The 25775-nt window shown below is 36.4% G+C and overlaps 1 protein-coding gene across 5 annotated transcripts in view; it reads left to right on the top strand.

Annotated features, from left to right (window-relative positions):
• SWEETIE (HEAT repeat-containing protein) overlaps positions 1-25775 on the top strand; it is a 135689-nt gene that overhangs the window by 43072 nt on the left and 66842 nt on the right. For all 5 annotated transcript variants that reach the window (XM_077374177.1, XM_077374174.1, XM_077374173.1 and 2 more), the window contains 13 exons: positions 4854-4979; positions 7849-7952; positions 10362-10494; positions 10577-10683; positions 13245-13361; positions 13484-13651; positions 13832-13918; positions 14132-14225; positions 20885-20953; positions 21061-21183; positions 21277-21345; positions 21466-21570; positions 21871-21959. In XM_077374177.1, coding sequence (XP_077230292.1) covers positions 4854-4979; positions 7849-7952; positions 10362-10494; positions 10577-10683; positions 13245-13361; positions 13484-13651; positions 13832-13918; positions 14132-14225; positions 20885-20953; positions 21061-21183; positions 21277-21345; positions 21466-21570; positions 21871-21959 — 1391 coding nt within the window. The remainder of the gene's footprint in view (positions 1-4853; positions 4980-7848; positions 7953-10361; positions 10495-10576; positions 10684-13244; positions 13362-13483; positions 13652-13831; positions 13919-14131; positions 14226-20884; positions 20954-21060; positions 21184-21276; positions 21346-21465; positions 21571-21870; positions 21960-25775) is intronic.

The following is a 25775-nucleotide window of genomic DNA, read 5'->3' as shown; positions in this document are numbered from 1 at the left end:
TGACAGCACCAACCATGTTAACAAGCAGAGCCCATGAATATGGTGTGTCAAGATTGGTTAATTAATGAGGTTTGTTGTTAGATCTGCTTAAAAATTGGTTTAGGGTAGAGATAGACTATTGATTTGTTAATGTTGCTGGCAATTGAGTTCTAAAGATAATTGAGTTGGACATTTTGTATAGAATTCAAAACAATACGATGAAGATTGGGACGTTTATAGAGGTGTTAGGCGAATTCTAAGAGTTTGGTGCCTAGGGTGCATGGGACACTAGATGCTCACCTAGTTGATGCTTATTTTTATTTTTGGGCAAATTGTTCTTTTCTTTCTTCTAGTTTTCTATGGTTTAAATATTTGTATGTATCTCTCTAGAGTAGAAACTTTATGGATTATTTTATTCCAATGAAATAAATTGAAATTTGTTGAAATTGCTACTTGTTTACATTGATAGATGAGAAGTGAATACTCAAAGATCCAAGAAAGATCCAAGAAAGATCCATGTTAACTAGCCAAGGAGGGGGTTTCTAGGGATAGTGTACAGAGATTTGATTTCCTCCCTCCTTGATTTCCTGTTTTTCTGAGTTGTATTACCCTCTTGTACATTCTTTCGGGCCCTTGGCCCTTTTAATATATTATACTTATCATTCAAAAAAAAAAAAGATCCAAGAAATTATTCTCAACTCAACTCAAGTCAACTCAACAAAGCCTTTGTCCCAAACTAGTTGGGGTCGGCTAAATGAATCCTTTAGAAAAAATTCATGAAGAAGGTAAAAGGAATCTACTCGGCTATAATCCTAGTTCTAGTTGGGTTCTTCTACATGGATCATTTTCTTCCATTCTATCCTATCCAAGGTCATGTTCTCTGTTATGTTCCTAGCTATCAAGTCTTTCCTCAATGTTTCTACCCAAGTTGTTTTTGGTCTGCCCCTACCTTTTTATACTCCATCAATTTGGCACGAGTCGCCTCTTCTCACCGGAGCATCCAAAGGCCTACGTTGGATATGTCCAAACCATCTTAAGTGATGCTCTCTCATCTTCTCCTCAATTGGAGCCACTCCCACCTTTTTACGAATGTCTTCATTTTTAATTCTATCTGGCCTTGTGTGGCCGCACATCCATCTAAGCATTCGCATCTCCGCTACACTCATCTTATACACATGCTGCTTCTTGGTGGCCCAACATTCTGAGCCGTACAGCATGGCTGGCCCCATTAAATTATTGAATGATAAAAATAAGTCTCCATTAAATAATAAAAAATTGAAGAGCCGTTCAAATTAAAAAGGTAATAAAAAGCATTTGAAATCAATTAACCAAGTGATGAAAACATCTTATAATAAAACATTTGAATACTAAATTCAAGTAAAATAAGCTACGGCTAGGCCAACCAGCCATCCCTAGTCCATCCATCATTAAACTTTTAAGTCCATGAATGAAATGTAATTAAAGGATCCTTGCTATGATTAAAAAATTTGAAAGATTCTTGCTACATTTTAACAAACTTCTCTTTGTCATAATGAAATTCTCCAATATTCTAGCTTTAATGCATTTTCGTCATTACCAGTGTTATCTCCCAACTCAACAGATGTTTTCCTCGTCTGTTTCCTTGGAGCCAGTCTCTACTTCTTTTGGGTTCAATTCTATATTTCTTCTTTCTAATTGCGATTTAGTATTTTGGATTGCTTGCAGCAACATTGCCCTCTAACTTTTAGTCAAATGATCTCCCTTCAAGACTTGATCTTTGCTTTTTCCTAATGGTAACACAACTTTATCAAGAAGTGGAGGGGACAGAGGAGATGACTGAAGATGAAAAACACATCAAATAGTCCAATAAGATACTTAGAAAAATCGAACACCACATGCTATCGCCACGCTATCGCCACTATTTTATTTTTATTCATCGATGTCTATGAGACTGGATTCGTGTTCTTGCTGTTCAGCTAGTGCTCTCTGTCTTTGGTTGTACTTGACAAATATTTTGTCGCTTAATTTCACTCTTTCTATATTTTTCTCTTTTTATTGTGGTTTTGCAAGATTTAACGGTAATAAATGAATGTTTATAATTGACGGAAATAGAATGATATGAAAAAAATTTCAAATTACCAACTAATAACTAGTAAGTACCAATTCACACGCTTAAATATGCTCCTCTTGCGTTCATAGCTTAGTGCACTGCAAGTTAGGTTCAGAATTTGTATTGTAAGGTGAATCGTTTAAATTTCGAAGTTTCATTCTTGAACGCTTTTGACCGTTCATCTGAAATTAGATATTTTACTAGTTAATTTGAAAATATCCAGTAAAACGCTAAAACTTGTAAAAACATAAGAATTTAAAGATGCTGAAGGTTAAATATCTATCACGTTAAAGATTAAATGGAAACGAAAATACCAAGCTTTGCTTTTATTGTTTTTCGAATAGCCATCTCTCTCCAAAGCCTTCTACAGTTTTGTCTTTGGCAGCTTCATTAAAATATATCTTGCCTGTTGGAATATTGGAAAAGCCTCTCAAGACAATCATAGAGCTCTTTGTCCTAGTTGATGTTCGAATTATTATAATAAAATGCCAGGTTGAGGGTGGATGGTTAGTCTTGGGGTGTTCAGATGTATGATTTCTTTAGAAAATGCAGGGAAATCATTGAAGAGAGGAAAGTAGAAGAGTATCTATTTTCAGTGACTTCTTAGGTTAGGCGAATAGACAGCGCCTTTCTATTAGGGAGGGGAGTCGGTTAAAGCAGGGATGCCTTTTGACAAGAAAGAATCAAATGATGTAAAGTGCTTCCTAGTGCCTGCAATTACATCAAGTATAATTTTTTATAGGTGCTCCTTTGGGAACCTGAGAGTTTGAGATCAACAATAGTGAGTGGAGTGTTTAGAGATCCTGATGGGAATATTACTTTAGCTTTCCCGAGTCCTATGACTTATGGAATTTTTAAGCAGAGGTTAAATGGGAGGTTGTGGGTGGAAAGTGACATCTCGAACGTGATAGATGAGGCGACAAGGTCGACTTGTGGTCCGTGGAGGTTGGCTAATATCTCATCAATAATTCTCCATATGGGGTAACTTTACTCATGCCAATTAAAAAATAACTCAATGAAGCACATGGAGTAGAGGCACTTTATTCCAAAATGAAGCACATGAACTTATATTATTAGTGAAACGAGCTTCAAGACGAACCCTATTTTTCAGAGGTAATTAAGGAAGCTCAGCATAGATTTAGGTGTGTTAGCTTCAGTCTAACGAGGAAAGAGAAGTGCCCATTGACGTCTGCTTCCATCCTCTTCCTCGCCTTGAAGACAGTTCACTGGTTTTCAATTTCTCAATTAGTTTTTTGCCTACCTCAAACTTTCTGTGGTAAAAATCCAACTTTTTGTCCCTATGTTGAACCAAAAATCCCTATATATTTCTTTGGCTCTTGAAGACTTCCTCTTGGGCTTTGATCTTGATGCACTCCTATTTTGGAATGATTCTACATTTCCTTCCCTCCTTGTACAAAACTGCAATCTCTCCATTGATTTGGGCTTTCCTTGCCGATAAGTTGCTAACTTTTCTTTGTGCCACTTGTGAAGAGCTAGCTTCCCAAGGGCATTTTTGTACATTAGATACTAATCCTTGTATACTTACCTCATTGAAGATTGGGCGTGGCATTTAAGTCCTCCCCAAATGATTGTGTCATACCTCCCAAAATGTTTGTGCCATAAACAAGATATTTTGATACCTAAAGTCTTGCCTCGGTAAGAGTATTTTTATTTCCCTTAGTGGAAAGTTCTGCTTATTTGCTTATCTTGGTGCATCTTGGGTTAAATTTCATTCTGACAAAAGATTTGCTAGTTGCTACAGGTGTTTCTACTTTTGTTTCAATCCTTACGATTTGGCAACCCCTCACTCCCCACACATTTCTATGCCACCCTCATCTACTTTGGAAGTAACCATGTCATTGTATTTATGTGAACCCTTTTTTTCTATGTTTAAATGTGACGTCAAATTTAGAATTATTTTTCTTGGTGTTTCCTTGCATTTTGAGTTGTTATAATTCTAGTTTGTATTTCTAAATGAGTAGGGAGGGATAAGAAGTCAAACCATTTCGTTAGATTGCTAATCAAGGTTAGTGATAATTATAAATACAAATATATCAAGGGATTTGCTAGCGTCCATCGCAGAAGGCATTTCGCTGATGGGCTGTTGCATATGAGAGCAGCCAACTCATTAATGAAGACAGAATCTGCTGAAAAGTGAGCCTGTGTGGCTGCTCTTACATGCAATAGCCCATCCGCGAAATGCATTCTGTGATGGACGCTAGCAAATACCATATATCAAACTGCACATACTTATTGGTTTTTAATTGTCGTGCTTGCTTATTTTGGTGTATCTTGGGTTAAATTTCATGTTAATAAAAGATTTGCTAATTGCTACAGGTGTTTATACTTTGTTACAATCCTACTGTTTTGCAACCCCTCACTCCACAGGCATTTCTATGCTATCCTTATCTAACATGGAAGTGATTTCCATGATGATATGACTAACCATTTCATTGTATTTATGTGAACCCTTTTTTCTTTGTTTAAATGTGATGTAAAATTTAGAATCTTTTTCTTGTTGTTTCTTTGTGTTTCGAGTTATAATTCTAGATTGTATTTCTAAATGAGTAGGGAGGAATAAGGAGTCAAACTGTTTCGTTAGTTTGCCAATCACGGTTAGAGATAATTATGAATACAAATATATCAAATTGCACATACTAATTGGTTTTTTATTGCCTGCTTCAGGATAAATAATGGATGAAATGTTGCAGATGTTATTTTTCTTGATTTCTTTGTTGGCTAAACCTTTACTAGTCATATAATGAATTATAAATTTGGTTCCTAGGTACGTATTGAAGCTGCTTTGACAGTGCGTGCATTGACTGAGGTTGATCCTACTTCTGTTGGTGGTTTGATTTCGTATGGTGTGACAACATTACATGCTTTAAGAGAAAGTGTTGCAATCGAAAAGGTAGGCATGTGCTGACCGTGGAATATCCTATTAATAGATATTGACATATGACTATGTTATTTCAAGTTCTTTATGAAACTTATCTTTATTTTTTGGTATTTCATGTGTGATTGAAAACCCCTTTTCTGGTTTATTTTTTAGTCTAAGATATCATCCCATGCTTAGAATGGTGACTGCATTTGATTTTTTACTTTTTCTGTTTGACCATTTTTATTTGTATCTGTTAAAACATGATAACGGAGACAGGAAGAATGGAGGAGGAGAAAGGAGAGAATGAGGGATTTTGATTTCAGTTTCGGGCATATCCGAAACCAAAATTTCGGCCGAAATACCTAAAATTTTGCCTAAATTCGGTAAAAAAAAATGGCAAATTTCAAAGTTGTGCCGAAATTTTGGCCGAAATTACCTGAATTTTGGAAAAAAATTTAGAACATTTCAATTTCCCAAAATTACCGAAATTTTGGCCAAAATTTGGGACTCTGGCCGAAATTTCGGTTTTAGGTGATTGCAGTTTTGGTCCAAACTGAAATTCGAAATTTTGGTATTTCGGCCGAAATTTAAAACCATGCACACATCCACTTCAACACTCCCCCTCAAGCTAGAGCGTGTATATAAACCATGCCCAACTTGAATCACATAGAAGAGAACTGACTACGAGCAAAATTTTTGATGAAAATGTCACCCAACTGATTTCCAGACTTCACATATGGAGGCATATCTTGTTGCTCATAACAACATCTCTAACAAGTAACAATACACATCAATGTTTGGTCTTCTCATAGAAAACCAGATTAGTGGAAACTTTACCTTAATGCAGAAAAATGACAAATATGAAAATAAAAGAAAAGCTGTAAAACACCCCTATCTCATAGAAATTGACCAAAATACCATTGTCTCAGGCAATTAGGAAATGCCTTTATCTGATAGAAAATGACCGAGGTACCCTCCTCTAATTGAAAATGGCCAAAATACCCTTCTCATGGAAAATGACCAAAAACATTTAATGATGGAAATTAACCAAAATATCCCTCTTTGATGGGAAATAACCAAAATACCCTTCTCTTATGGTATTTTTCGTACGATAAGTGCATTTTTTCCATTTCTTGTCATAGTCATAGATAGGGTGATTTAGGGTTATTTCCTCTATTTTTATTTTATATCATAAGCCCAAATTCTTGCGTCTTCAACTACATCAGCTCACATGCAGTATCTCCCTTTTTTCATCGTAGTATGTGCCGTATCTCTACTTAGCTTTTGCACTAGATTTAAATACCACCGCTTGTTTTTTACTCTTCTAAGTAACCTGAATACCACCAATAAAAGTACAATAACCTACGGTTGAGCACCTTTCAGATTTAAATCCTGCCCAATCCTCATCTGAATAGTCAACAATTGCAAAATTTTCCCGTGGATGATGAACAAGTCCTTTGCCAGGAGCAATCTGTAGATACCTTAAAATTCTGCACATTGCTTCCCAATGATTCTGTTTGGGATTTTCCATACGTCCATCTATACTTCTTCTGGGCTTCAAAATCACCACCGTCTTTAACATCGAAGCTCACATTGGATTCCATTGGAGTAACAACTACTTTAGCCCCAAGCAGTTATGTTTTATGAAGAAGATTTGTTGCATATTTTCTTTGAGAAAGGACACCACCTTGTGATCCACGGGCTACTTCAATACCCAAAAAGTACCTTAGCTGCCTCAATTCAGTATGGAAATGTTGCGTCAAATACTGCTTTGTTGCATCAATTCCACCAACACTACTACCAGAGAAAATAATTTCATCAACATGTGAATAGATGCTGCAATTGAGAAATGTAGTTGGGTTGTGCATTTATTCTCTAGACAAGTCCAACTCGTTGGTTGAACGTTGAGGACAATGTTAATACTAGATGAAAGCAGTAATTGCGATCATTGTGGATTGAAAAGTGAACTCTGAATTGTAGGGTGTATTAAATTCAAAAAATCATCTGTCACAAGTGCAAGGTGAAATGTACCTCTTCCATGGGATAGATATTATTATTTTGTAACAACCATGGAATATATACTCAACTAAGCCTTTGTCCCAAACTAGTTGGGGTCGGCTAATGAATCCTTTAGAAAATTTTCATGAAGAAAGTGAACGGATCTACCCGGTTCAAATTGACTAAGTCTAATCCTGACACTAGTTGGGTTCGTCTACATGGATCATTTTCTTCCATTCTATCCTATCCGAGGTCATGTTCTCTGTTAAACAACCATGGAATATATATTATACTTTAATTATCTAGTCGGAGTCGATATTTATTGATAGGAATGTTTTGAATTTATTAGTGTTACTGAAATTCTAACCTTTGTATCTCTGTTCTTCTAATTTCAGACTTCTGAACTATTCTTGAACTGTTTTATTGTTTTTTTTTTTTGCTTCCTGCTTGAACCTTGAGTTGCAAAATTAAGTCTTGGTTATGAGTATTGTGATGTCCTCAGTAAGTTTATCTTGGGATTGAAAGCTTGCATGATTATAATATCTAATATTATATCATTTCAAAAAAATAGTATCTAATATTATCGAATGACGAAAGATTGAGAGCATGCTCTGTTAGAGTATTTGAGAGTACCAAATGATCAAAATTTAGTTTGAAACATCTTAAGAATAGAAACCTATCTTTTCCAATTTAGGATGGAAAAATAAAAACCATTTTTTTATTTTATGGCAGGCCTAATAATATTCTTATCTGATATTGTGTACCCCATGTATGAGGAATGTTTTAAGGCGGATGTATCACTATTGGTTATGTGGAATTGAAGTATAAGTTGTATTACTCATCTTTTTTTTTTTTTTTTCTTTTTTCATATCACTGATGTGAATGCTTTTTATACTCTCAGGGTGACCGTTTAAAAGTTGATCTTGATTCGTTGCATGGGCAAGCTGTAGTTCTAGCAGCTTTGGCATCAATCTCCCCGAGGCTACTTCTTGGTTATCCTGCCAGGTAAGCTTTCAATTTTTGTTTCATTTACCACATCTTAGTGTAAGGGTTGTTGTTGCACTAACTAATTGGAATTCTAAGAGAATTATTTAGTCATGTTTGTTACTATGATCCCCAATTACTTGTGTAGGCCCAACGTACCATGTCTGACATGGATACTCAGATACTTCTTGGATATTTCTATTGGTCAAAATAATTATAATGTTTGAAACATATGTCACTCTCGTCAAATTAACTATAATGTTTTTTTCTTTGTTAGTTTCTCATATTTGCAATTATAATTTTGAATAATTGAGACTTATAGATGCTATTTTAAATTTACTATTAGTTCCATTTTTTTAAGTGATATCTAGTTGAGTTTTATAGAGGGCGAGCCTTGGCGCAACGGTAAGGTTTCTTCGTTGTGACTTATTGGTCACAGGTTCCAGTCACGGAAACAGCCTCTCTGGAAAGCAAGGGTAAGGCTGCGTACATCTAGCCCTCCCCTGACCTCGCAATGGCGGGAGCCTTGTGCACTGGGCCGCCCTTTTATCTAGTTGAGTTTTATGATATTTTATTTATAGATGACTTCTGTCTTATCTCATGGTATGGGACATTGATATCTGTCTCCTAGAATTTGGAAAATGCCGATTCATGTCTGTGTTCCCTTGTACGTCTCCGTATCTGTGTTCGGGTATCACAGATCTGTTACTTCATACTTTCATTGTCCATGCATTGGGCATGTATTTTGCGGAATTATTTGTTCCTTGTAACTCTGAGTAATGCTACTACAAGTAGAGAGAATCAAAGCAGCAAGAAGAAAAGTGTAAGGAGCTGATTCTAAGCTGCGAAAATCACAGCAAGAATCACCCACGTTTTGCCCAAAGGATTTTGGGAAAGAAAGCTATGAATTTTCTATTCAAAACTTCAATAATAATATCCCATACATACCATTCGATCTATGTACCAAGCAAACAAAGACGTTCTAATACCAAAATTGATCTCCACCCTTTACTAGATCTAATTTAAACCATCCATAAGTGAGAAGAGAAAGGTCCCTTATAAAACCATCTTGCACCACTCTATGATGATATTGCCATGGTCTCTCCAACAAAACATCTTTAGTATCCATAGCCACCACATCACATTCGGGGTGTCAATGGACCCAGACAGTCCGATGGATCATCCAAATCTGAACATAAACCGACAAGATCTAGACACATTACCAGGATCCATGAACACATTTCGGAACCCTATCATAGGATCCAAAATTATTTCTGATCGGATCTAGATGACTAACAATAACTTGCTAGACAATCCTAAACATAGTTATTGGAAACTTCCTAGTTGGATGGGAAGCTCGCTTCCTTGGAAACTCGCTTCAGAAACTAAGTTCTTCTCGCTTCCCAAATTTAGGGGAAGCACGCTTCCTACGTTTTTCCTCCTAATTAAGAGTACGCGTCCTATTTAGGTGATTATTTCTTCCTAAAAGAATATTTTCTCCTTCTGATAATGCTAAGGATGGTATTTTTAAAAAGTGCATGTAAAATTGGAAAACTCATCTTAAGCTTAAAATGAAAATTATGTGAAACTTTTCCATAAATCTTAATATTAGATAAATATGAATAAAACATGTGAAACTGGAAATTCCTAGAACTAGCAATTCTAATTAGTCATAAATTCTTCTTTTTCTCTTTATTTTCTTTGAAACTGTTCGCTTCCCGCCTATTCTCTTTTCTAACCCCCCCCCCCCCCCCCCCACTTCCTGCACCCGCTTCCCACTCTTGCAACTATGAGTATGAATAGAACTACAGTTGTGATAGACACCGATACCATAGTCTTTTCAACATTTTATTTTTTCATGGGGATCTGTATGGAAATATGTCATATTATAATTAAAAATAGGCTGTTTTATTTTAGAATATTCACTGCTTTCATATTTTACTCTTTGTAAATCTTTAAATAAATTTTCATTATTTCCTTGATTTTGTGAAAAAACATGAACTATCTTGTGGTTTGATTTGATCAGGTCTTTATACTACTATCCAAATTGATTTGATTTTCAGAACATTGATTATAACATTCTGAAGTAAGAATTGTTTTGTTTTGTACAATAGTAGCACTAATTGTAGTTATATAAATATATCAAATCCATTCTTGTTACTATCCTAGTATATTAACAGTTTTCAGGGTGCTTTTTTCTGTTTTGATTTGTGCTGATTCCGTTCCCAACTCAAGAGTTGGATTTCTTTGTTGTAGTTCTTTTACATATTTTGGTCCATGTATTTCCTTGTTTTTTCTTTGTGCAAACTATGCATGGATAAGACTTTGTACATTTTATATGGAAAGACTTGATGTTGAAGCCTAATATCTTTCTGCTTTCTACTTAATATTGTACTATTTCTGATCAACAACTGTATCACACGTCCTTAGGTTGCCGAAATCAGTGCTTGATGTTTCCAAGAAAATGCTGAGTGATTTTAGTCGAAACCCAACCGCTGCTACAGTGGAAAAAGAAGCAGGGTGGTTACTTTTAGCTTCACTATTAGCTTCCATGCCAAAAGAGGTATCAAGTTGCCTTGATTGTTTTTTTTTGTGTTTCTTACAACAACTGTTATCAGTAACAAATGGTTTTGTGATACATACAGGAGCTTGAGGACCAGGTTTTTGATATCCTTTCACTGTGGGCTGCCCCGTTTGGGGGAAATTCTGAATCTCAAATTAAGCAAGCTGAAGATCTGTCATCTGAAATACGGTCAGACCATTTTTACACTTGTGGACATTCTATATTTGATCGCCTTATAATCGGTTTCCTATTTGTAAGTAGTACATTATAATCAATGGCTAGATATGATGCATTTATACCCACAAGTTTCCTTCTTTCATTTTATCACTGAAAAGGAAATTCGGTTGCTTAAATTGTGAGCTTATTTTTTTTTCAATGGTAACTATACATTCAAAAGAGAGGGCCAAACGGCCGGGGACAGAGATGGTTAGAACAAATAAAAAACCAAAAAAAAAGAAAAAAAAAAGAAGGAAAAATACGAAAGATAATACAGCCCGGGCTCAATCAAGGCTGGCATTGGCAGTGAAAGAGTTCCAAGGCTGCTCTGTTGGTACCCGACCAAGCCGATCAGCCATGCTATTGGCAGATCTCAAAACATACTGAAATACGATTGTATGTCCCTCAATTCTATTAAGGATTTTAATGCTGCATAATAAAGTAAATTGTTGTAATTCAAACAAGAAAAAAGAACTTACAGGAAAAAAAATATAAGAGCTCCACTAGATTTAATAGTACGTTGTACAGCCTATAGAAACACAAATGATGAAATCCTTCAGTTTCTGTAACTTTGATCATTGTAAAAGTGCCTTTATCTTGTGTAGAAAGAACTCCTAATCGCGGCTACCTTGTTATATCATAGACTCCTTTCATAGGACAATAACACTTTTCAAACTCAAAAACCTACATCGTTATGAACTATGTAACAAAGAAATGGCAGAAACAGTAAGAAAATGAGGGTCCTATTTTTTTTTTCCCTTGTATTAATTAATGCGTAGATGGTTTTTGGAGACAAAACTCCAGCCTGTGGTCTCTGTTTATCAGTTTTGAATTCAAGATATCACGAAACTAAGAGAAAGGTTTGAAATAAATGAAACCCTAGAAAAATAGAAACTGAACACAATGGGAAACAAAACCACTGGTCTGTCAGTTCTTGAACCCTATGAACTCCCACTTTCCTCATTGTATGTTTCCACACCTTTTTTTCTTTGGAAAGAGTCGCTATCACTCTATTTCCTTTACGAGATTCCATTGCCTTCAAAGGGAAGGGATTTTCCTATTTCTATACGCCCCACTTTCGTATCTATCATAGATTCTTTTTGGCCTTCCAGCATTTCAGTTTGGACGCATTCTGTTTGGATCAATCGTAAGCAACCTTCAGACCTATCACTGTTCTCTTTTCTCATTTCTTGGATCTTGGTGCATGTTTTCATTACATGGACTCAGACTTTCCACTTCACTGAAACATGTAATGGTAGGCACATATTTTGATTATATTTTAATACTCTCACACTGATATAATGAACACAAATTCGTAACCTGCATCGATGAGACTGATAGTACTTTGGCAGAAAGCACCTGGATATCTGCAGATATAATCTGTCTAGTCGTACTGTACTTTCATTTATGTTCCTTGTGGTCCTTCTTATATGCAGCAAAAACTGCATTTCGTGGTCCTTGGCCTGACCTAATGCATTTTGTCTCTAGGAATGCTAATGTAGGGATTATCTGTAGACATATTTCCACAACTAAGATTATTACAGGTTTCTGGTATTGAACCTCGCAAGGAGATTTTTTCCCCGTACTTTCTATCTTTGTATTTTTTTCATTTTTTTTTCTGGTAAATAACTTCACAAATGCAATTGGTTTTTAAAACCTTTCACTAGAATCATAGCCACACAAATTGCCAATTTTCATTTTGCCTACAACTTGCACCTTTTTATGTACTTTATGCACCTTGTCCCAAGAAAAATATTGCAGACTATGTCATGCTTTTACTGATAACGGAAACTAGATTTGCATTATGCAAAGTCCACTTGTCTAACCCCATGCCAACTGGCCTATGTTCATTCATTTTTGATTTCGGGACTCCTGCAGTGTTGGGACTTGAGATTGGTGATGATAGATATTGACAATAACTCTTTGTATCTTGTGATAATCTCATGAATTATGGGTTGAATTGCTGCACTTTTTTATTATTATTATGGAATTGCTATTGCTTTGAATTCTAAGCAAAGTGGAAGACACCCAAGGATGCGGATTTCAGCAGAAGTGATTTTTCTTTTAGAACCTGATTTATCATGCTAGGTAATTTAGATTTCCTATGATCATTACTCTTAGAAAAGAAAGCGTATTGTGTGGTCATTGGCCCAAGCGCCTGTAACGGATATTCATATGAGGGTAACCGACAGTTAATTTCCCATAACTGTGATTGTTGGAGGTTAGAACCAAAGGAGAATTGGTGATGAAAATCCTTTAGACGGATTCTAGTTATGCAAAATGCTTGCATGCTCGATCTTGTAATTTATGCCTTGGTATGTACGTTCTACACCTTTTCTCAATGCAAGCCTTGAGGAGTATGCATCAAATACTATTACCAGCTGGACTAAGTAGGATTGGCCTTTGAAAAATACTGCCTTATGTTATGCCAATTGTATATGGCTATCCAAATTTACCTAACTTTCCTTTATGCTTGCATATTTTTTAGTTTTTTGTTCTGGTAGTCATTTAACTTTGCATTTCCTCTCTTGTAGTGTGTGGTCTGCTGCAGTTGAAGCACTAACAGCATTTATCAAATGCTTTATTTCTCCAAATGTGGTGTCTACGACTGGTGGAATCTTGCTTCAGCCTGTTTTGGTATACCTCAGTGGGTAAGATCACCTGTTTAGTTGTCAGAATAAAGTCTTTTTTTATTTGTTTCTAAGTCCATTCTATTTTGGACATTTTTTTAGTTCTATAACTGTTTCAGACAGTAATTTATAATGGTAAACAGGGCTTTGTCCTATATTTCAACATTAGCTTCCAAACAACTTCAAAATTTAAAGCCTGCAATGGACCTGTTCATCATCAGAACATTAATAGCTTATCAATCTCTCTCTGATCCAATGACATATAAAACTGATCATCCTCAAATCGTTAAGATCTGCACGACTCCATTTAGGTATGCCAGTTCCTGTGTTGATTTGTGTTGTCTTCTTATGTCTGGATTTCTTAATTTATCACATGGCTGAAATCTTTTTTTTAATATTTGAGATGTTTCGCCCACTTGTTTGAAGTACAATTTTCGCAAGTTCATTCTAATATGATTGTCTATTTCTTATGGTGGTTTGCAAATTTGAAGGGATCCTTCTAGATGCGAGGAAAGCTCATGTTTGAGGTTATTGTTAGACAAGAGAGAAGCATGCTTGGGTCCTTGGATCCCGGGAAGGTGAGTTTATTTGACATGCTAATGCATGCAATCTGTGATACCTTTATATTGCCATGGTTATTACTCTATGCACGGAACTTGGCTTGTTAATATTCTAAAGGATTTCAATAAATTTATGCCAAATAAAATGTTATGTGTGTAGATAAATTTATACTCCTTACCTTCTTGACAAATGAATGAACTCTGATTATGCTATTGATTATCTATATCCAGGGACTGGTTTGAGGATGAACTTCGAGCTTTTGAAGGTGGCAAAGATGGATTGATGCCTTGTGTATGGGAGAACGAACTTTCTAGTTTTCCTCAGGTGATAACAATTTCTTGCTGATAGATATTGTGAATTTGTGATTGTGAAGGAATGGCATTAGAATATAGTTTTATTCATAATTACTAGTAACTTCATAGTTGGATGAGAAGCTCACTTTGGAAGTTAAATTCTTCTCGCTTCCCAAATTTAGGAGAAGCAAACTTCACACACGCTTTCTATTCTACGCATTTCCTCTTAATTAAGAGTATGTTTCCTATTTTGGTGATTTTTTTTCTTAAAGAGTATTTTCTCCTTTTGATGGTGCTGAAGGAGCATATTTATATGAGTGTATTTAGAACTTTAAAACCCTTAAGTTTCAAATGAAACTTATGTGAATCATTTTCCAAAAACTTAATGTTACATCTGCATGAATAAGACATGTGAAACCATAAATCCCTAAAACTAGCGGTTCTAATTAGTCACAATTCTAACCCTTCCTCCCTAACTTACTCTTACCCCATTCTTTCTATACACTTTGTGTTTGCTTCCAATGATGCTTATTGCATGCTTCATGTTGATTTTCAATAAAGCTTCCTAGACGTTTCCTCTTTACTTTCTGTAGAACTTTTTGTTTCCCACATTTTCTCTTTTCTAAACTCCTCGCTTCCGTTTTCTGTCCTGCTATTGCCATACTAGATTTCTAGTGATACCTTGTTGCTTTTGTTAATGATTTTGAGTCTAGAATAATCTGTTATGTAGTTTACTTCTATTGTTGCAATTTCTGTTTGGATGTCAATAGTTGTTCATGGTTGTTATAGACCATTAGAAATGAGAGCTCACATCATAACTATCAATTTGAATAGCGGTCATATTCCTTTATCAATTGCTCCAATTAATTTGATTTGGGAGGGTAGGCTTGATTTGAATAGGGTAGGCTTAGTGCATGACTCCGTGGGAGCTAGCATCTTGCCAACACGGCTAAGTTTCAACTTATTGAAGGATGTCGATTCATGAATAGAAGAAATAGAATTTAAAAAGGCTAAATTTGATGCATAGTCGGTGCCATAGGAAACAAGCCTTTCCATCACATATTTTAACTCTGATGGATAATAGTGTACGATAGTTTCTTTAGGATTTGAGTTTAGAATTGGTTCTTGATCGGGAGAGGGTTGTTGAGAGGGGTATATGTTGTTAAATGGGTTCTTTTCTTCTTTAGTAAGTGATGAAAGCTTTTGAGTTGTTAGATTCTATTGGGGCTTTTAATTCTAAGGCTATAAGGCAATCCTTCATGCTATTTTATGAATGGATGTGACAGGTAGTCATTAAGAGAACACTAGTTCTCCCATGAAGGACTTTCCATCAAAATGATATGAAGCCTCCTCAAGGTAGGGTCAAGAAGAAACCTCAAAATAGCCTCTTGAAAGTGATATTTTGATAGGTAATCCTTGCTCCTTAAATGGCTTTTTAGGGATAGGTACATGTGTTGTATGGCCTGTATCAGTATGCTTCAAGTTGGAGGCACAAGCCTCATGAGCATACCTTTGGCGGTCACAAAGCCTCATTGTTTGTGTTTTTTGTCGTTTTTCACACTTTAACCTGCCGTAGCCTTTATGCCAAGAGTGTATGTGATGTAGGACTGCGAAGAGAAATTGAGAAAAAGGGAGAGAAATAGACGAAAGGGGATAGAAGAAGAAGAAGAGAATAGAAGGAGAAGAATAGAAGAAGAATAAGAAGAGAAGACGAGACGAAATTAGGGGAGAACAGAAGACTATGAGAAGAGGAGGAGATGAAGAGAACAGTAGAGGGTGAATCAATCTTTATTCAATATCAATCAAAGTTAACAATAAAGCTGTAAAGAGGCCTATATATAGGGAAATAAGCAACCTAAGAAATAGAAACCTTCTAAAATAAGAATTCCCTAAAAGACTAAACTTCATAATTTTAAATAACATAGAAAATAAAATCCTAGAAACTAATAACATGGAAATAAAAATACTAGAAACTAAATAATACGAAAATAAATCCTAATATCTGCATCATTCTCCTCCGGTTGAAAAGAACTCGCCCTCGAGTTCTAGTCCGCCTGGGTCAAATATGAAAAGAATCCAATGAAGCAGAACTAGGCGCAATCCGTCTGAAGCAATCCTGATGGCTAATGCTCGAGACAGCAATGAAAGTGGTTTGAAAGGCTGGCCGCGAAATATGGAAGAAAACATCCATGCAAAATCATCAAAATACAAGTCTTTCGTGAGAATCAGAGAAACTGGGAAGATGGCAATGTACTCGTCATGGATCGGCGTGATCGGCAAAACAGCTATGGATGGTACCGATCGGTGAACATCCTCCACATAATCAACATCAACTGGTAGCTCAGTAGGCGCAGGAGAATCAACATGAAAGTCATCCGCTGGTATCGCATCAGGCTCAATAGAATCAATGATAAAATCAGCGTCTAGGACTGAAGCTGGGGTAGTGATGTCAGGCTGATGGACCTCATGATCAATGTGCGGAACAAGATCATCTGTGTCGGCACAAGTCTCGGCAATCTGATCAATCAGCGTAAGTATAGGGCAATCCTCTGTAATATGCTCGCGATCATCTGTCTCAGGTAATGGCTCAACAATCATGTCACCCGGCTCTGACTCAGGACGATGCTCGATCAACTCTGTCAAGGGAAAAGCCTCACATGGATCTACTACGATATCTGCCTTAGAAGTGTGAAGCTGTCTCTGCTCATGTATACGACGCATTGAATTTTCAGCTATAATTTTAGCTTCGCATGGATAATGACGGTCTTCTTTTAGTTGTTCAAGGAGGGCCTTGACTTTACTTTCAACACTACACAACACTCTATATTCTCGCTCACGATTCAATCTCTGTTGATTCAAATAGTCGAGCGCATAAATATTCATAAACGCATCACGAACGTCCTCCCAACTACAGATTGGTTGCTCACGTCTTCTACGACGGTTCGTTTCAATGTGGCTCCATGAACATCGGGCTTGTCGTCGCACAGTTTCTTTAGCCCAGTAGACAGTGTGGCGGTGATCATGGCCATTGTACTCGTGATATGCATCTAGAGCATCAATCCAACGTAAACATGTATTCTCATAATAGCGAAAGGGAGTGCGGCCATTCCAATAGCTTTCGTCGTACCCATAAAAAAACGGAATAAATAGTGGAGTCATAGAGATCGATGACAAAAAACTGAAATCAACCGTCTGATTTGTTTGTCATGTCGAAAGAAGCACACGTCTAAAGACGGATGAGATCGATCCCATACTATTCTTCGGAATGATATGAGATTCTGATCTGATTTCAAATGCCCAATTTGTTGTGTACGACAAATTCTGCCTTGATCTGGTGAAGATCGACAGTTGATGTAAATCGACGGATGAGATCGATCCTGGATATGACCTTTAGATAGCAGCCATGGGTCTAGATGGTTTCTTTATGATGATTGGAGCAAAAGTCCAGAAGGAAGCCGTGCCAAATTCCGACCCAAAATGCCTCTTATACTAGGCAATGGATTATGCGAGCCGGTGGTCCACAATGCTTTGGAAACTATGTGGCCCTCAGGCTAGCAAGACTAAGTGTAAACTGATGCAGGCGTGTCTGTCTGTTGGAGTCACACAGATAAAAGTAATAGCCTTCTTTACTATTACTTCATTGCTAATGGGTCCCACATGGTTGATAGACTTGACCTCTCTTTTTTTTTTTTTTTAGACAAAGGCAAGTTGTCTTTATTGAATGGAACGTGTCAGGCAAGCCACCCAGCCTAGCCTAGCCTACTTTCACACTGCTGCCAAGAATAGTATTTACTTTTTGACTATTGCCCTTTTGACTTGGTCATGTGACCCACTTTAAACCACAAATGGAAACTGCCATCTGCTACCACTCTAATTACCTACAGCTGTAGGTTGCCAATATATATCAGTGGCAATAGGTAACTAGCAACTTACCTTTATATTACTTTCACGCACAGTAATGTGTATCATAGAAAACAAAAGGGGACCATCGGCTCTTCCCAGCAAAAGGTAAGTTGCCTCTTTAAAAAATATTTCCACAAATATATCGTAGATTTCCTTCAATCACAAGAAACACCAATGAGGGATGATTGTGGTACGCAGCACTTTCGGCAGAAAACAACGGTGGAGTTGATCTTCGGTGAGATTCTCATAGGATGGCAGCGGGAGATCAGATTGAGGTTGCAGATCACGGGTTTGGTGGAAGCAAGCTTCCCTTGCAGATTTGGATGTGGATCAAACTACGACAGCCGGTTCTGTGATTGTTTCCACTTCAAATACAATGATGGGCTGAGGTTTCTTTCCGATCAGTGGCTACACTTGAGTGGTGTCTTGAGGTTGAAGATGGAGTTAACCGGGTTTCCAATAGCCAAGTTAACACGGCTGCAAAAAGGGAAAAACTGATTTTGATCAAATCGGGTTGATTTTTCTGGATTTTGCTACAAAAATTCAACAATCTTCAAGGTTTGGATATGAGAATAACAGGGACTGTTGGGATAGGAGGAAAGTAGGATGAGGGAGATGGGAGTCGGAAGTTGAGAGATAAGTAGGATGGAAGATGGGGAAGAGAAGGAAAGAGAGAATAGAGAGAAAGGGAAGTAAGGGGACAGAGAATAGGGAGAGGAAAAGAGAACTTGGATCTTTTGCTCTGATACCAAATTGATGTAGGACCGCGAAGAGAAATTGAGAAAAGGGAGAGAAATAGACGAAAGGGGATAGAAGAAGAAGAAGAGAATAGAAGGAGAAGAATCGAAGAAGAATAAGAAGAGAAGAATAGACGAAATTAGGGGAGTACAGAAGAATATGAGAAGAGGAGGAGAAGAAGAGAACAGTAGAGGGAGAATCAATCTTTATTCAATATCAATCAGAGTTAACAATAAAGCTGTAAAGAGGCCTATATATATAGGCAAATAAGCAACCTAAGAAATAGAAACCTTCTAAAATAAGAATTCCCTAAAAGACTAAACTTCCTAATTCTAAATAACATAGAAAATAAAATCCTAGAAACTAATAACATGGAAATAAAAATACTAGAAACTAAATAATACGAAAATAAATCCTAATATCTGCATCAGTATGCTTGTTGGGTTGGTGTTGCAGGGGGGGGGTTGGTAGAACCTATTTTATGTGCCAAATTACTCACTCCACTGAAATTCCATAAATGGTCAAACTCTTACTTCTGGGTGATTCTCTGATCAACATCCACTGTTTGAATGTGAAATTTGTGAGAGTGAGCACACGAGTAGAAACCCCTCATGATTTATTTTTTTCAAGTTCAATTTGCTTTCAGTTTTTTTTTTTTTTTCTTCATTTTTATGTTGTTTTGGGTTGTTTAGGAAGAGTATATTATGTTGTGTTAGGGTGTTAGGGAGTGTATTGTGCTGGAAAGGACGGATTGTGCGTGGAAAATATGCACGGAAGTGACCGGAAACAACCAAAATGCCTGACTGATGTATTCACCATCCATAGCCTGGCCTAACATATGAGTTTTTTGGAAAATCGAATTGGTTGGCCCACATGCACTTTTCCCTGCTGATGTATTTCCATGAAAACTTGTGAATACGTGTGCATTTCCTTATAATAGCTTATCACTGTAATGTAGAGAAAATTGCATAGTATTATGGAGAAAAGTAGAAAACTAGTAGAGAACAGCAAACAATCTGCTCAAGCGAGCAAATTGATAAAAGAATCGAAAGCTTGCAAGTCTTTAAATCACAACTGACCCATAAAACTGAAAAAGCTGTCATCAAACTCCTTATCTAGGCCACCACACAGACTCTAAAGCCTATTTCCACATAAAGAATCAGTTACCCTATTACTTTCCAAAACAAACTAAAACACCTTTCTGCAACCCTAAAAAGTTCTTTAAAATAAGAAATAGTAAGATCTGCCCAGACAATACTTCCAAAATTATACACACAGAATATCTGTAACTAACCTAAGTACCTTCCTTTAATATCATTTCTAAACCTAAATTATTTCATGTTTCCAAGTAGAATTACAAAATCTCTCAAGCAAACCCATAAACATTCTAAAACAGAAATAAGAAAGTTTTTGCCCTAGAACATCATTCACATTTTCCATGAAAAGGCTCTCCAATACTTGTACCAAACCCAACATTTATGAATGGAAATTTTAGTGATGAATGGAGCCCCCTAGGGTCCAATGCTGATAGTCAAAATGGGATTGGGCCTAAGAGCTTTTTGAATCTTGCTAGGAGTTTTTCTGTGTGTGTGTGTGCATGCGTACACTTGTGCTTATGTGCACGCTTTTGTATGTATCTGTGTGTGTCTGTGTGTTTATGCATGTGTCTCTCTGTGTGCTTGTATGTTTGTGTTTGTTATTGCTCGAGTCGTATTGTTATGAACTTGAACCTATGTTGTTGCCTGTTGGTGAATGTAAGAATCTTCTCCTGTTTCATATTCAGTCCATGTATTAATTATCTTTCTAGTTCATGAAAATTTTCTAAAGGATTCAATAGCCGATCCCAACTAGTTTGGGACAAAGGCTTAGTTGAGTTGAGTTGAGTTGTATTAATTATCTTTCTAGCTCTTCCGATTTTCTATATTTAATTTCTGATTTTACCATTCTGTTGTCTTGTTTTATTGATCGGGAGAACTATTAAAGCCTCCTTTTATTTCATTTCTTGTTTTTCTTAGTTTCAATGCTAATGTTTTTCATTTGATAATGAAGCCGGAAACTATAAGCAAAATGATTGTAAACCAGATGCTCTTGTGCTTCGGTACCATTTTTGCAATTCAGGTAGATGCCTTAAGTCAAGGACTTCTCTCGTATTTGTAGATGTTTGAGTAGTTGAGATTCTATTCATGTATGAATGTTGCTAAACTAAACTTGACGTTATATCCCAGGATATTAGTGGGAAGCTCAGGCTTCTTGGCATGATTGATCAAAGTCTGAAGGCTGGAAAGAAGCAATCATGGCATGTAGCCAATATCACCAATGTGTGTGTGGGTTTACTTGCTGGTTTGAAGGTTGGTATAAGACAAGTTAAATCTACCTGAGACATACCATTGGTTGTTTTTCGACACCATTTTTTATTCCTCCATGTTTTGTAATCTGCTCAGGCTTTGCTTGCTTTACGTCCCCAAAAACTGGAACCGGAGGTATTAAGTTCTGCCCAAGCTATTTTTCAGGTAAATATGTATTTTGGATAAGTTTGATATTACTTTTTCTTCATTATTTATAATTTATTTGGCACTCAAACAGTTCTCTTTCAGGTGATTGTTTGGTATTTTATTGTTGCTAATGTGCAGGGAATTCTGGCAGAGGGGGAAATATGTGCAGCCCAGAGAAGAGCTTCGTCAGAGGGTCTTGGCCTATTAGCTCGACTTCGAAATGATTTATTTACAGCAAGAATGGTCCGGTTCACATTTAAATTTTTATGCTAAACTTTTATTTGCTAAGTGGTATGGAAAATGTTAATGGCTGTTTAGTTCTGTATAACCTGCGATTCCTTGTGAGATAAAAAATGAATTTTTCTTCTGTCGAAAAGGATTGTTTATTTGTATTTAATTGCTACAGTCTAGCCGCATAGATCCAATGTTTTTCTAATACGTGTCAGTATCTACAAATTAAGTACATCAATATTTGTGCCTTGGTTCCCTATTTGACCTTTTTCACTCTTATGCTAATCGGGACTATTTGCTTCTGATGACCAGACGCGATCATTACTAGGGGATCTAGCTGGAGCATCAGATTTAAGCTATATTGGATCTATTGCACTTTCACTAGGCTGCATTCACCGCAGGTATAATTTCAGCTTCCATGGTGAAATTCTTCTCTTCCTGGGATCATATTTAATTGTAATTTAATTTTGGAGTTTCTTATATTGAATACCGATATTGGGTTCATATGCTAGATGTATAGTTTTTTACTCCTTCCTTTGATGCAGGGTCTCTATTTGCAATCTTTATTGGTGCTTTTACTAAACTAGTAAAAACGCACGTGCGTTGCACGTGTGAGCCATTTAGATTGTCCTTTAGTATTTAAAGGGCTTGTTAGAGCTTTTTGGGAACTGTAATAACCTTTTGACAGCCATTTAAATAGTAAATACTAAAAGACAAGAAGCTTTCGCGGAATATCAAAAGATTGCAGCAGTGATTTCATTTCCGTATAAATATATCAAGTTTGAGGAATGGTACGTCAATTGGTTGTGAGCCGCTTCAAAACAGTCAGAATTTTATTGGACAATGTGCTTTTTAAAGAAACAATATATTCACTGCTTCAGGTGTTTAGCGAAAAAAGAGTTTATTAAGGCAACCCATTGAATTTTATTGGACAATGTTTTTAAAAAAACAATATATTTCCAATTTCTTATTCCAGTGCAAAGAAATCTGATTTTTTTCACTATCAAATGCTGAATTAGAAATGTGAGAAATCCAAATTACAATGCAAAAAGGGCTGCAAATGTGAGAAATCCAAATCAAAATCTTCTCGGTATCCAAACGGGCCCTAATATGATTTAATTTTTTCAAGGAGAATTGAAGATTTATTACAGAATCTTTATATTGGTTTGAAATTGGTTTGAGAATCACCCATTTCCATTATTGCGAGTTTTTCCTACTCATGAAGCATCCTTGTCTGTCGTCAAAGCTTCTGATTTCTGCAATGTCATTGATGAAAGAAGCCCATCGAGAAAACTGCACTTAAAACGCCTTTGGGAGAAGCTTCCACTTGACGCTAGCATTCCTCTTTGATCTTTTCCGGATAAGTGAAATAAAGCTTACTGTGATAACAAACAAAACAAACATAAGGCAGTGCTATTAAAGCTTACATCTAAAATATGTGCATTCAAAAAATAAGAGAGTAAAATGTAAGCTAAGTTTAGGTGATTAAATATTTTAACAACAAAAATAGGTCCTCCTGTAAAAGAAATAGACAGAGTAATTAGTCCCAAAAAAAGACAAGTTTATGCAACGACGATGTTATTGAATATTTTATTATTTCTCACATCTCTTTTGGCTCTGAACGGCTACGTTATTGAATATTTTATTATTTCTCACGTCTCTTTTGGCTGAGAACGCTGTCAGAATATCAAGGACGCTGACGAATTTTCTGAGTTCAAACATGTGTTCCATATGTATTGAGTACGCCGTCGGAATATCGAGTACGCTGTCGGATGTTCTGAGTTCAAACATGTGTTCCAAACGTATCGAGTAAGCCGAAAGAATATCGAGAACGACGCCGGAATATCAAGTACACTGTCGGATTTTTTAGGTTCAAATATGTGTTCCAAACATATCGAGTATGCCGCCGGATTTTGGAGTACGCCGCCGGAATCTTAAGTACATAAAAATACTTTCACTTATCAAGGATCTAACAGTCTCTGCTTATTGTAGATGACAACGATTAAAATGAACCCAACGCTTGTTTGGGTTCAAACATATGTTCAAACGAACGAAAATAATGACAGCTAAGATCAAATGCATTAAATCTAACTTTAAGATAATGATTGACGTTACTGTCATCATGTTAGAAGAGTATTGGGGTCTTATTCCCACCTATTTTTTGAAGAATTGCCTTTGCTAAAAAGATTTTGGGTGTGTACGGCAACACTTCTCATCCTCCCCTATAGAATCGGGTAGAAATGGATCTATGATAATCGAAGTAAGTGACTCCTAGTCGTGCCTCAGATTCTCATCCTTTTTTGTAAAAAAAATGGCTTGAATGTCATCCTTTATACATGTTAAACGTAGAGTTTAGAGAAATGGGTTGGCAGGTCTAGTTTGCAGATTGCAGAACTACCTTTTTTGGATTTTATTGCGTTGCATTCGAGCACCTACAAATTGGGCAGAAGCCATTTAAATTATGGTTGCGAACACGCCCTTTACTGAAAATTGTTTCCAGTAAGTTAATTCATAAATGCTACTATGAAAGCATAAGGTATAATCAAAGAAAAGGACAAACATATCATTTAAGCACTCTATAAAATGATAAATTTTGTTCAAACACTTAGTTTTCATATCAAAACTTTCAACTAATTTTGATGTGAGACGCAATAATATTGAATTTCATAAGAGAAGAAAACATAGCATTAAATCCATTGCCTCATGAATATGATCGGTTCGGCCAAGCATATCAGCACGCATGCATAATGTTCAGCGGTTGGTCAATCTTAGAGAATTTTGGCCCTGTTTGGATTACAAGAAAGACATTGTCGACGGGATTTTTTTTTTGTTTGAGAACTTTTTTCTTCCCACAATTTTTAGGAAAATGATATGATTATAGTTGATCTAGAGGAAATCATCATACATTGAAACTCTTTCTAATTAAAAATTAGGATCGGTTCGAGTTATCTTTTCTATGCATACAAAGAAGTCATAACTTTTATAAATATTTTTCATTTCCAAAAAATTTCCAATAATCCAAAAGCCCTAACAATGAGCTTTCGTGAAAATCAACCTGTGGATTCGGTGTATAACCTGAAATCATCGTTGTCCAAGTGTTTACATTCGAATGAGGGATTTCATAAAACACTGACAGGCATCCGATGAGGGATTTCATAAAACACTAACTCACATTACCTTGAAATGGGTTTGGGAAGGAGATGAAGGGTTGCAGTATGTTTTTTTAGGTTTTGCTTGGTGACAAGTGGCAGGGCATAACGAAGAAATTGATGAAAGACTCTAGAGATCTATTTAAATAAAAGACCCTGTTCGGGGAAACTGAAGAAATGAACATCCAGAACCAAAATTTGTGATAGGAAAAAGCCAAAAAGAACCGAAAAATCGGAATCCTCTTTTAGAAGAGAAAAATGCACAATCAAAATCGTCCTACAAAAAAAGAATTAATAATCCATGTTTGAAGATATCCCCTAAAATTTGGTCATTCTAAAAAACAAAGCAAAACTCAGGATCCCTAATTAAAATCCATCCATTTAAAGGGAAAAAATGGACAAAAAAAAGAAGCAAGAAAACTCATCTTTGGTTCGTTTGCCGGAGGGAGAATAGCCCAGTTCGGAATCCATATATAGTTCTTACCAGTCTCCTTCATTAATGAATGAAAAATAAAAATAAAATATATTTGTGTTCAAAGAGAAAACGATACCCAGAGCAGGACATAGAAGAGAAGCAAAAACAAAAGCATGTAACGAGACTTTGAGAGGCGAGGCGGTGAGAAGGAGGAGGTTGAGAGCAGTGGAGTTTTCAGGAAGGGAATCCAGCGAATGCCAAACGGGCAGATAATAGGGTTTCGTTTGGAGTCTTTGGACGGACATGTAAGGGTCATTGGCATTGGAATTGACAAAAATAGCCATCAGAAATTGGATACACAGGGAACTTTTCCTAAAATACAATAGGATGTAAAAAGAATTTAAGCAAAAGTTGGGAACGAAAGCGATAACTTTTGGATGTTCTCTAGGAGCAAAGTAAGTGACCGGGATGGCAAATGTACCCCTGCAAAATTGAGCAGGGCGGAGACAAATGTACGGTATGGCCCGTACCATAGGATGATCCAAACCGTCCATTAGATGGGCCACTGCCTACATAGGTTGTGCCCCAAAAATAATTTTCATAGGTTGATCCGAACATTCCGATCTATAGAGGGTTATGGCTTATCCAAACCG

The sequence above is a fragment of the Tasmannia lanceolata genome, unplaced genomic scaffold, assembly GCF_043159265.1.
Source record: "Tasmannia lanceolata isolate RefF3 unplaced genomic scaffold, GAP_Taslan_0.1 ptg000044l, whole genome shotgun sequence".
In the NCBI taxonomy this organism is placed as follows: domain Eukaryota; kingdom Viridiplantae; phylum Streptophyta; class Magnoliopsida; order Canellales; family Winteraceae; genus Tasmannia; species Tasmannia lanceolata.
The sequence above is the reverse complement of the archived record's forward strand: the minus strand, read 5'-3'. Positions and strand labels throughout refer to the sequence as shown.